General features: G+C 45.3%; 1 protein-coding gene across 1 annotated transcript in view; it reads right to left on the reverse strand.

Annotated features, from left to right (window-relative positions):
* The window catches only part of LAMC2 (laminin subunit gamma 2), a 35,051-nt gene extending 22,337 nt beyond the window's left edge, over positions 1–12,714 (reverse strand). The window contains exons 1-4 of the mRNA XM_025044028.1: positions 12,532–12,714; positions 5,450–5,585; positions 2,439–2,537; positions 107–243 (exon numbers count right to left, since the gene is read on the reverse strand). Coding sequence (XP_024899796.1) covers positions 107–243; positions 2,439–2,537; positions 5,450–5,529 — 316 coding nt within the window. The 5' untranslated portion in view covers positions 5,530–5,585; positions 12,532–12,714. The remainder of the gene's footprint in view (positions 1–106; positions 244–2,438; positions 2,538–5,449; positions 5,586–12,531) is intronic.
* Between the last annotated feature and the right edge of the window lie 306 nt (positions 12,715–13,020).

Here is a 13,020-nt window from a genome sequence, read left to right on the forward strand (position 1 = left end):
AAAGATGCTTGGAGGGTCCCATCCTATGCACGGCAAGGTGGTTATCTGTCAGCATAGAGCCCTATACGATGCTGAAAACTGAATTTCAGAAAACAGAACGCTTTACCTTGATGGAAGGTAGAGGTGATTCTGTGGACACTGTAGTCCCCAGAGCTGCGGCAGCTGGCTGAATGCCCGTAGCAAAAACACTGGGTACAGCCCTCAGGGTTTCCCTCATCCAGGTGGTAGTAACCTGGTCGACACCTGCAGTGGAGTTTTAGAAGTCGGGACAAGGCTATAGGTTATTTCTTATTCAAATATAGAGAATGTGATGACTGATCTTTTCTACTTTCTCCCCCGTCTGGATCTTTTTATTTTCAAAGGTGGGAAATACTAAGTGGCATACACCACCTTGTCCCAGACCACCTGTGGGACAGTCACAGCCCCTCAAGGGAAGGGCTTAATCGGGGCTAAAGGGTGGGAGGTGGGGGCCAGTGACGGAAGGCAAATGCTCCAGTCTCGGCACCCACTCGGCTGTACAGACCCACCCCGCACCAGACCACTAGGTGTGGCCCGCCATCCCTGCCCCTTGTACCCAGGCTCTGGCCCACAGAGGAGAGGGGCAGGTGAGGGTATAACAAAGGACGGCTAGTGGCTCCCTACAAAAGCAAAGTGTGGGCTGTCGTTCCGCCTCTGCTCCCAGATCGAGCCCTCCAGGGGCTTCTCTGAGGACCGCAGCTGCCAGACAAGTCCCAGATGTTGGGGTCACAGAGAAAAGGGCAGGGGAAGTTAAGGGGAGTCACTTTTTCTCTGTTCAAGTTAACTACATCCTTCCATATGAAATAATGATCATTTCAATATCATTTATTGGTATTATTTAGCACTTATGATATGCCAGGCACCTTATGTATGTACTCTCTCATTTAATCCTCACCAAAACCCTGTGAAATAGGAATTATTATTTCCAATTTTCTTAGATGAAGAGACCAAGACCAGAGAGGTTAAGAAGCTTGTTCAAGGTCATTGAGCTGGTTATGCGGCTGAGGCAAGATTCAAACTCAGATATAGCTGCCTTTAAATCATGTGGTCTAATCTGCTGTGCAAAATCACAGAAAAGAAAGTTAGCTGTGATATTTCAGAGGACGGCTGTAAATAAATAAACAGGGCAAGGGTTAAAAAAATCATTATGACATCTATGGAGGAGAGCTGTAGATTAAAAGATTGAAAAACAAGGAGGGAGGGAAGGCAGGAAGGCAGGAAGGCAAGAAGGAAGGAAGGAAGGAAGGAAGGAAGGAAGGAAGGAAGGAAGGAAGGAAGGAAGGAAGGAGGAAGGAAGGAAGGAAGGAAGGAAGGAAGGAAGGAAGGAAGGAAGGAAGGAAGGAAGGAAGGGAAGGAAGTGAAGAGAATCTGGCAAAACTAAAGGGTGGTGTTTATGGATGCACTTGCAAAATAAATTAAGAAGAAAAGTAAGGAGGAGAAAACCATAGAAGTCAGAACAGTGGTCACTTCTAGGGAGGTAGGAGGTGTCGTTGGGACGTCCCTTTTTTAGCAAAGGTCTAGTTTATATATTTGGTGGTGCTGACATTTGTTTTACGAGGTTTTCCATTTCTGTGTTACATTTTGAGATTAAAAATATTTTCAAAAAGTGACTCCTCTTTAAATCCTGAAGCTATGTTTCCCCACCCCAACCTCAGCAGCGAAGAACCCCCTGAAAACACGAGTTCAGAACGTCGCTGGCATTTCCTCTGCCCAGGTATAAGTGATTGGCAGGATGCCAAAGAACTGCTTTCTTACTTTTAAGGTGATGAGGAGGAAGCCTTTACCTCTGGGGCCGGGCTCACAGCCCTCTGCTCCCAACCGTCCCAGGCAAGGGCAGAGCTTTAAGTCTGGGTGGTTTGTAGGGAACAGCTGAGGTGGATATCTCCTCACTGGGCCACCTGCCCCAGTATGGCATGGGGCCCAAAAGGCTCTTACATCTTCCCTGGTTCGTGTGTGTGCATGCAACCACCGTGCCAACCCTGGGCGGCTCCCTTTCTGCATGATGGTTAAATATGGCCATGTGCCGTGATATTCTCTCTTACTAGAATGTTCCCAACATGTTTAATTAGGGCAGGCCTTTCCTAGGAGCAAGCTGAGTCACATGACCTCATAATTGCACCTTGTGTCAGAGCACCTGGGATTTGGAGTTGGGGAGGGGACTCACTGGGGCCCTGTGCCTCTACCGTTGTGTACACAAGGAGAAGAAGCCACAGCAAAAGCATGGAGTCCAGTGAGATTTGGAGGCTCAGTTGTATTTTTTTTTAAAGCCTAGTTTTTGAGGACAGAGGGCAGAAAAAAGGTCATCAACATTCATTCGTTAAGTGTCCTCTTTCCATAATTGCACTCAGAGGTTGGCTTCTCATGCTGGTTGCCAAGGGGTCCCTCCCTGCTCTGTATGTAGGGCCACAGTTCACACAGACCTATCACATCGTGCTCCGGTGACAGCAGGCTTGCAGACACAGCGGCCCGTGTCACAGGGCCCCGAGATGCCAGCTGGGTCACAGTCACACTTGGAGTCCCTGGGAAAGGAGGAAAAGAAAATTAGGGATGTGTTTCAAAATGTTTTGCAAGTGTACACACAAAGATCAAGTGCTCATGAGCAAATGTCACCGACTTGAGCGAATCTTTCATCCTCGTTGAGGTCTCGCTTAGCTACCCTCGCCCATGCTAATCTCTCTCGGGCCCTTTAATTAAGGATTCATTTGTCTACGTTAGCGCTACTCCGAGTGTGGTCTGTGGGCGGCAGCCAGTCCATGAACTAACTGTTTGCTACCTGCCCCTAAAGAGAGGAGGGGTTTTGTGCTGGAAAGTAAACCCAACTCATCACTGACTGTTTAGTTCGGTTGATCGTTTGGTTCAGTTGACTTTTTTTTTTTTATTTCTCTTGTTTAATTCAATGATGTCTGCTTTCATCATGATTGATTCCATCTACTTGCTATTTTCGTTCATTTCATCCTTTCTTTTGGTAACACCTTTATTGGGATGGAATGCCCATGCTCTGCAATTCATCCATTTAAAGTGTACAGTCAATGGTTTTTAGCAGCTTCTCAGAGTTGAACAACCATTACCCCAACTTTAGTACATTTTCATCACTCCAGAAAGAAACCCTGGGCCCTTTGCCGATGCCCCCTACCACTCCTCACCCCCTACATTTCCCACCCCCAGCCCCAGGCAGCCCCTAATCTACTTTCTGTCTGTACAGATTGGCTCATTCTGAACATTTCCTATAAATGGGATCATATGAGATGTGGCCTTTACTCGGCTTCTTTCACTCAGTATGTTTTCAAGGTTCATCCATGTCACGTCGTGAGCCAGCATTTCATCCTTTTTATGGCTGAATAAAATCCCATCCTGTGGACATACCACCTTTAGTTTATCCATTCATCAGCTGATGGACATTGGGTTGTTTCTACTTTTTAGCAATTATGAATAATGTGGCTGTGAGCATCTGTGTACAAGTTTCTGTGCAAATATATGTTTTCATATCTCTTGAGTGTGTACCTAGGAGCAGAATTGCTGAGTTTGGCTGGGTTGTTTGTTTGTCTGTTTATTTGTTTTTTGGCAAGACATTCCCAATGAAGCCTTTCATTATTTAATTTAGCCACCATCATCCTGTCTCATGCAGACTAGTACTTTAACTAGTGACTAAGTGTACAGATAGCTGACTGGTCAAAGCACTGGTCTCTGTCGCTCAGTTTGGCACACAATTAATGATATGTATTTATCTCATGGGTCCAAAACTGGTGGGTCTTTTCCCTACTGATCTGCTCTTCCTCCGACTGCCCTATGACTCTCTTTAAATCCTGCCCAAACTTGAATTCGGCTCCTCCCTCTCCCTTATATTCTTCGTCCGAGTAGATGCCACATCCTGTCAGGCTTCCTGCAGATTTCTTCCCCAATCCTCACCTTTCCATGCCCATGGTCTCCTCCCTGTCTTAGCCCCTCCAAACTACTCATCTGGACTCTCTGAAGCCCCGGGGATACTAGGACATGGGACATATTCCTGTTCTCTAGGAGTCTCAGGCAGGGCAGACATGGGAATAGCAATGACAATAAAGCAGATGCCAGCTGCAGCTGAGCTGGAACACCCCTACATGCCTCTTCCTGAGCAGATACATCAGTGAACAAGACAAAGCCACAATGGGGCTCACATGCTAGTTTGAGAGACAGACAAATATGTATAGAAAATAAGAGATTTTAATAAAACAAGAGTGAGAACACGGAGGGTGGGGCCTGGTCAAGGAAGGCCTCCGTGAGGAGGTGGACGAGGCGGGGATAGAGCCCCAGGAATCTCTGTGTGGCTCTGCAGGAGGAGAGGAAGCTCTAGGCCAAGGTCAAGGTCACATATGCTTGGCTCCTTTGAAGGAGGGAAGGATGGCTGGGGTGGCCCGAATGCACGGAGCCAGGGGAGGTAGTGAGAAGTTGAAAGAGGGAAGGATGGCTGGGGTGGCCTGAATGCACGGAGCCAGGGGAGGTAGTGAGAAGTTGAGTGGGAGCCTGTGGCTGAGGGCGTGGGGATTTGGCAGGGCTCTGCTGGGTATTGATGAGAAGGGCGGATCTCATGCTGAGTGGGAAAGGGAGCGAATAGAGGGTTGCAAGCGGAGAAGTGATATGATCTGCTTCATGTTTTAACAGGTTATGAAAGGGAGATCGGGCCAAGGGAAGGGTCTCTGAACACAATCTGAAAGAGAACATCCGGGAAGCCAAGAGGACCTGAGACGACGATGACGGGGACGGTACGAGCGTGGCTGGGGGGACAGTGCGCATGCGGACGAGGGGCTGGAAAAGCGGGCATCGGGGACGTGATTCCTCCGTGGGCAACGGGGACGTGATTCCTCCGCGGGCGGACTTCTAGCTCATGGCTTTGCTGTCGAGATCCCCCTCCTCTAAACCATCCCCAAACCCTGCCAGCTCCGCATCGCTGGATTGGTTGTATGATTTGTAATGTAAGCTCCAACTTTTTCCAGAAAAGATTGGGAGGAGGGATAGAGGATGCTTCAAACTAACGGGGATTAAAGTCATGCAGAAAAGTTCTTCTACTCCAAATTCATTGGCGTTGAAACGAGTCCCAGGTTAGAATTTGAAGATTCTTTACCTCCTTCCCAGTTCGTCTAAAGCGGGGCAAATTGTTGGGGTGAGGACATGGTTCCAGAGCCCAAACTCTGGGCCTGAATACTAAGTTCACCCTCACCAGTAACATCAGGCAACTTATTTCACCTCACATGGTATGAGTTTACTATCGTTAACATGAGTATAATTTTAATCCCAACCTCACAGGTTTTTTGTGAAGGTTAAATGAGATAAGCCATATGAAATTCTCAAGGCAGTCTTTGGCACACAGTAGGTGCTCAGGAAAGGTAAGCGGTCACTAATGTCAATATAACTGTCATTACTCATGGCAGAGGCAGCAGGGGTGGGTGTAGGTGCTTACGGTAGCCTTCGGTCCTGGGTGCACCCAGCATCAGTGAGTGTGTGGAAGCCTGGCAGGCATCGGTCACACCTGTCTCCCATCACACCTGGCTTACAGCTGCACCGTCCAGAGTCGTCACATCGCGCGCTAAGAGAACCTGTAACCGACATGGTAGGGGAAGAAAAGAAGAAGAGGAAATATGTCATTTACACGGCATTAGGAAGCAACTGTCACTCCGCGGGAGTGCAATAAACACTAAGTAACAACCACCGCCTGCTGCCTCTAGCAGTTCTCTCACATGTCTGCGTGTGACTCTGCCCATTAGGGAGAGTTTTGACAGCCAAGGATGTCTTCTTCAGGGAAGGAAATGGAAATGACTCCTGAAAGCATCTTAATTTACATATCTGCTTCATTTCAATTAGTAGTGTGTAAGCCGCGGCTTTTTAAAAGAAATTTGTCAAATCTCTGAGATCTCAAGAAGGGAGAAAATTAGTGAATGAGTACATGGGCCGCCCTGAAGAGAACGGGCATGAGAAAGTGTGCAATATTCTCCCTTATTTCTGGCAGGGAAAAGCCACCTTTTAAGGGTCAGTGTTCGAATGGTGTGATTTTTTTTTTTGAGTACAAAAAGGCCTCTTGACTAAAAATGTCTCCACCAGCCTGGAGGGGTAGAAACTCTCATCCCTGGAGCATCACCCTTTGTGAGGGCTGAAGGACCTATGCATCTCGCCCAGTTTATAGCACTAGAGCACTTGTCCCGTGATTGATTTTTACAGACATGCTCTTCCCTGTAAATGAGTCCTCGCAGATTGAGCGCTGGTGAAAGACAAGAGGTTCTCAGGATAACGAAATGTGTCACTGTGGAACCCAACCACTTCTCAGCACCTCCCCTCCCACCAGCCCAGTTTGAGCCTCCATCTTCCCTTCCCTAGACCCTGCCTCTCGCTCTCCTCCCTGCCTGCATTCTTGCCTGCATTCTCTATGTATAGAAGCCAGGGTGCTCTTTCTAAAATGGAATGCGGATCCTATCATTCATCTGTTTAGGTCCGCTGGTAGCTCGCACTGTATCCTGGCCCGCGAGACGCAACCTCTCTTACCCCACCTCCCTCCGTCCTCCACTAAGTTCCAGCTGCTCTCCCTGTTCCTAGAAAGGGGTAAACTTCATCCATCCTCAGGGCATTTGCACCTGCCGCCCCCTCGGCCTGGAACGCTCTTGCCCCAGACTTCCCCGGGTTGGCCCATTCTCAGCACTCAGGTTTCGGTTAAATATCACTTCTCTAGAGAAATATTCTCTGGCTCACATATCTCGAATACCCCTCCCACCTCTGCTCCAGTCCTTAGCCCCGCTCACTTATGATGACTTCAGCTCACGTTCCCTGCTGTGTCCCCAGGGTCCAGCACTGTGCTCGGCACAAAGAAGCAGCCCAGGAATCCGCTGGATTAAAGCCCAGATGCCGAGAACGAGGATGGGGCTGTTGTGAAAGGGGCTGATGGAAGCCAAGAGATGAGGTGGAAGCTGGCGAGGCCTCACCTGCTTTAAAATCTCCCTGCGGCTGGCAAAACTATAAAATAATCCAGATAGCTCAACTAATTGTGACAGGCTATTTATACTCTATACAGCCAATGAAATACTTAAAAGTTACTTGCTCCTTTTTTTCTAATCCATTATTCTCCTGTGAACTTTTCATTCACTAGTAGGTACAATTCAAATCAATAAAGGTATTGACTCTGTGCCTATAAAAAAAAAAGGCTTTTATGCCACATGTGGAGCATGAAATAAATTAGTCACATTCACAGTCAGAGTCTGTGACAGACTCCATGTCAACCCTGAAAGGCTTGAGGGGCCCTCAGTGATAAGAGTATGAACTACATTTTTTGAGCGCCCAAGACACGTGAGACACTGAGTCAGGCACTTTTGATATATCAGCTCATGCTATCAACTAATGAATTAAAAGCTAACAGAAGGATAACAGACCCGTTTGTGGGTAATAAGGGAACTATCAGACTGTCAGTTTAGAAAGAAGACTCTAGAGCAATGAACAGGATAGTGTGAGGAGGGGAAGGCCAGCAGGCTCCTGTAAGAGGAATCCTGCTGTGACATCATGGCCTGGAGCACAGGAGTTGGGAGCGGAGAGTAGGAAGGAAACACTGAGGATGAAGAATGAACAGAGTTTGGTGACTCTCGGGAAATGGATGGTAGGGGGCGGGGATCACACAGATGTCACCAAGGTCCCAGGGAACACAACAAAATGGAATGCGATGCTATTTACCAGGAAGAAGATTGAGGAGGAGCAGGCTCTCAGGTTGAACATTGCAAGAGAAGAAAATGAGTTCCGTTTTGGACATAGCGAACTCGAGGTTCCAGCTGTGGATTACGATGGAAATGTGAATCCGGGCCTCGAGAGAGAGGCTGGAGATGATGTTCTAGGAGGCGTCAGCGCACAGAGTAATAGGAAGCGTGACAGGACTTTGGGAGCAGATAGAGAGCGGGAGGAAGTGCCTCGAACAGAAATGGAACTTCGCTGATGAAAGGTAAGGGGGGATTAGGGTGGGGAGAAGTCTCAGGACAGCAGAAGGCAAAGCGAGGAGGGTTAAGGGAGGATCAAAGGAGGGGAAAAGTCTTCCGGATCTAAGGCAAGAGAGCGTTCAGCCAGAGGAGGGTGGAGAGAGGCTGCTGTGTCTGGCATTTAGAGATCGCCATACTCACTGCTCTTCGGTCAGCAGAGCTAAGAGGGAAATATTATTTTTTAAATTATGCTTTGATAAATAACATTAAATCATCATAAAGTCATCTCTCTTTAATACAACTTAGTTGTTTTGTTTTGTTTTTTTTTAACACAAATGGTCATTGATCTGGAACTCAGAAACCCATTTGTTTCCATTCAAATTAATGGACATTATGCTTTTCACTTAAGAAAACTCCACAGCAGTTTTTCAGAAACGAATTATCCTTATAAGATGGAGAAGACTGGACTTTGCTTTTGGGTTTGGCCCAAACAGCCTGAAAAAGCACTCTACGAAACAGCGTTCTGAGGGGTATTAATAGTCACCTCATGAAAATAGGCATTCTGTGCTCAAGAGTTTGGGAAATGGTACACACTAAATCTTTTACAGATTTATAACATAATAGTACATTCAGTAGGCAAGAAGCCTGTTTAACTTTTTAATGCCAGCGATTTCAAATATTATTTGACATTCTCACAGGCAACACCTATTATTATCTTGAGGAACACAGTGTTCCATAGAATATCATCCAGCGAAACAGTTCTAGACACCGGGGGTCACGAAAAGAGCCTGGCTTTGATGTACAGCAGATCTCACTTCAAATTCCAGCTTTGCCACTTAGCTGTGTATCCTGGGGCAAACTGCTCACTCACTACTTCTTTTGAGTGGAGATAAAAACTTATACCTATACCTAATAGAGCTGTCGTAGGACTTTGAGTTAAAATATATCAAGTGCCTAATTCAGTATCTCATGCATAGTAGGTGTTCCAAAAAACGTAGTTTATACTGTTATCTCTAGGCCTCTTTTAAGCCTTACAAAGTACACAAGTTCTTAGTGTTCACATGGCTACTTTATTTCATGTTCCTAAACTTCCAAAATAATAGCACTGGGTTTTCAAAGTGTCTCCTTAGTATAAAAAGACCTGTCTCAGTTTCTACATCATGAGCTACTCTTAGGGGCCGTGAACAATCGAGTTTCAAAAACAGATGAAGAACAGCTTCCTGTTCACAGTTTGTGTCCCAACGAACACCTTAAGGCTAATGTAGATATAGTTTACATGCATTTGAGGATTCAGGAAGGCATTCTAAAATTATTAATATTTAAAATTTAAGCCAAGGGAGTAAATTCCTTTTTGAGAACCCTTTAAAAGTAAATATACTTGCATTTTTAAATGACATGGCTATTATTTAAGAGTTATATGGAATAATAATTAATTATTATTTAAGGCATATTTTAAATAATAACTCGAATGATACAGTCTCAGTAATCCGCTGTCAGGAACATAAAAATTGATAAAATTAAGAGAATAAGTTCAATGTCATTGATGTCCACACAGATCTCAAGAATGTAGGTGTCACAGGAGGAACAAACACATACATGCACACACAGTGAATTTTAAAATATCTGCAAAAGGTTATCAGGTGCATACTAAATCTTACGCATGTGGTTGGTTACAAGAGTCGAAAATAACTCGGCCTTACTGCTGAGCTCACAAAGTCATCATCGAGAAACAAGCCCCGTTGCTATATTTGTGAGAAATTGATGTGAAGTCCAAATCTGTGACCAATTTGGCAATTATTAATGCTGTTGCCTTCATTTACCATACATGGAATGATAGCAGTTTTTCTAAAATGCATTCCTCTGCATTTGAAATTGAATATACAAGTTCCCTTGTGAAGTTATTATTTGATTTGGTTTGATTTGGAGACTGAGAAATCACATAGGGAATTAACCTCGTGCCACTGGTTTAGTGATCTGTGCAGCCAACGTGCAGTCGGAGGTGGCACATGGAGGGGACAGTCTCTGCCACCAACATGCAAGCAGCCCAGGCAGCTGGGGCTCTGGAGCTTTAGCCCCTTCATCTATGTAATGGTGGGTGGAGTGTGTCAGTACACACACAAAGGAGACAGCATCTATGAATATGTTCTGGGGAAGTATAAAGCATTACCCAGATCTTAGCAAAGAATATCTACAAAGTTTTTCCTGAACATCTAATTTTCTGTTGTTGGAGATAAAAGGATACCATTCTGTTTTTCTGTTTGTCTGTTTTGGGGGGTTTTTTTTGTTTGTTTGTTTTTTCATATGAAGGGTATAAGGGGGAATAGTTCTTGATTAGAACGTCTGGATTACAACTTGAGCTCTTGTAATGACTTGCTGAGAAACTTCAGGCCATTCATTAACTCTTCTAGGTCTCAATTTCCCCACAGTTAAAATAACAATTCACTGCCATATGTTAATAATAAATAAAATGTTAATAAATAGTTGTAGACCAAACATATGGCCTTTACCAGGCTTCTTTCTATGCTTGAAGGTGATATTTTAGCAAGCCAGTGTTCCAGGGGATTAGGACCCTAACCTCTGTCCTAATAAGAAACACAATTTATTGCATTGTTCACCACGTGCTTGACAAACGTCATTTTATCCTCATGTGATCCTGTAATGTAAGTAACGTGATCACCCTTTTATAGGTGAGGACAGTGGGGTAGCGAGAGGTTAAGGAGTATGTCCAGAGGGACATCACACTAGTGGAAGTGCCAAGATTTGAGCCCAGGCTGTCCAGCTCCAAAACCCACCACGTTATGATCTTCGACATCAGCACACCTGGGCTGGAACTCACTTAGCTCTACAACCTTCGACAAGTTTCTCCACCTGCCTCTCTAAGCCTCTGCTACCGCATTCGTAAAATGGAAATAATAATAGCACCCTCTTCATAAGGTTATTTGTGAAGATTAAATTAATTGCTGGATGAAAGCATATAGAATAGCGCCTGCTACAGAGTGAGTGAGTAATGCATGTTTGCTACAATATAAGATGCAAATCATCGCTGGGCTCCACCATTTCCTACCCCCAGACTAAGCACACTGAGTCAGGGGTAACTGTTCCCCAAAAGAAAAGCAAGAGCCAGACTCATTGTTGCTAGGCGGGCAGTGGACTACACTATGAAAAGAAGAGAGGATGCAGCAAATCCCTCATTAGCATCTCTCCTTGCTAAGCAGCAGGCTTAGCTTGTCTGCTCTGAGACTAATCACCCTGTCTGCAGCTGAGCCAATTACATTCTAGTTCCATCGTCTCTGATCATTTTGCTGGTATGACCCAAATCCAGTGACTCACAAGAAAGCCACATTACCTACAGCAATGTGGGCTCTGCAGAGAGGTTAAATGCCCATTTTAATGGAATAATTTTTCTTTTAGGTTTCCTTTGTGAGGTGTTTTGATTCGTAGGGAGAACTACTCAATCCAAAAGATTCTAGATGCTGATTCTACGCCACAAAGCTCAGCAAATCTGGTTCAAACCACATTGTAACAGCAACTCTGGCAATTTGGAGAGTGATTGCTGGGATATGGGCCTGTATCACCACATGGTCACCCCAGTTTTCTATAAGGGTCCCCAACACATTCTACCAGCAACTCGCGGCTGGACCCAAATCTGCCTGTTTTTAGATTATTTCAGATTCTGCTATGAGTTGATTCTAGGGAGCTACACAGAGCAATTACCACGTGCCGGCCTGGCTATACACCCTTTAGGCATGTTAATATTTATCATAGTATGCTATTAAACACTTTCTAGCAAAGAGAAGAAACAGATATTGCCAAGATAATAGACAAATAGAGTAGTTTTAAAAAAAAACCCTCAACTTATTTAACAGAACTGCCTATCTCTCCCTCGTTATTTTTACTAACTTGTCTTTACTGTCTGCCCTCAATGAATATAGCACAATGTGTGTGTGTGTGTGCCTGTGTGTCTGTGTCTGTGTGTGCGCACGCGTGCATGCACACATGCCCCCAAATTACAGTTCTGCGAATATAGCACGGGGTGATACATTTAAAACAAACAAACAAGATCCCACCTATGAACCAGCCACCCTGTTAGGTCCTTCTTATTTGTTAATTCTATTTTTTCTTGTTGACAAGCCTGGGAAAGACTTTAATCTGCCTATTTATTTGTCTGTGTCTTCTATTAGTACCACTTGATATTGCTAGCACCTAGCATAGCACCAGTAACGGATCTTTCTAATCCCTTATTTTTCGAGAGATTGGTCAGATGGTTGTGGATATGAGGAACTATCACTGGAAGAATTCAAAGTTCCTTTGTTCCTGGGTCAAATACTGCCGTCTGCCAAGAAAAGTAATCCTGTGCCTCTGGGTACTAGAATTCAAACCAACATGCCCTAAGGAACCCAGACTTCAGAAAAACACGTTTCTTTCCAGACTGAAATTGGTAAAGACAAAACAAAACAAACCAATAAACAAAAAACAATGTCCGGTAAATCTAAATCGTTCTCGAAGTTGAGCCCCTCTCTGTCGGGCTGCTTGCTTCTCCCTCCCTCCCCTCCTCCCCATCTCCCTCTCCCTTTTTCTTTTGCCTTCTTCCAACTACCTTTGGAGTTACAATTGCAGGGCAAACAGCGGTCTCTCTCTCTCTGTCGGTAAAATCCTTCTCTGCACCTCTCGCAGTGAATGCCGTCCGTGTTGTCATTGCAGTTGAGGCAACGGAATCCATTTCCCGTCTGCCTGTGAAGGTCACGATCAAAGATGCATTGCCGGGACTTCCCATTGCAATCACAGACTGGGGATCAGGAAAAAAGAGACGTCGTTAGCAAAACACACAGAGACAATTCTCCCAGGTGTTTTATTATTGATATCAATTACGCAGGGGGTACGGGGTACTGCATATTAATCTCATCTACTTGATGGAGGTCGGGGGGGGGGCGGTGGAACGGGCCGGGTGAGGACTGTGAGACTTCGTGCTCCACCTAAATGAAGTAGCAGTTATGCAGTGCTAGTGGGGCGTTGCCTGGGGGAACGTGGGTTCAGGGTTACTCCTCAACTGTCCAATTCCTCATGACAAACCAAAAATCTTATATAT

Source organism: Pteropus alecto, unplaced genomic scaffold, assembly GCF_000325575.1.
Source record: "Pteropus alecto unplaced genomic scaffold, ASM32557v1 scaffold101, whole genome shotgun sequence".
NCBI classification, from domain to species: domain Eukaryota; kingdom Metazoa; phylum Chordata; class Mammalia; order Chiroptera; family Pteropodidae; genus Pteropus; species Pteropus alecto.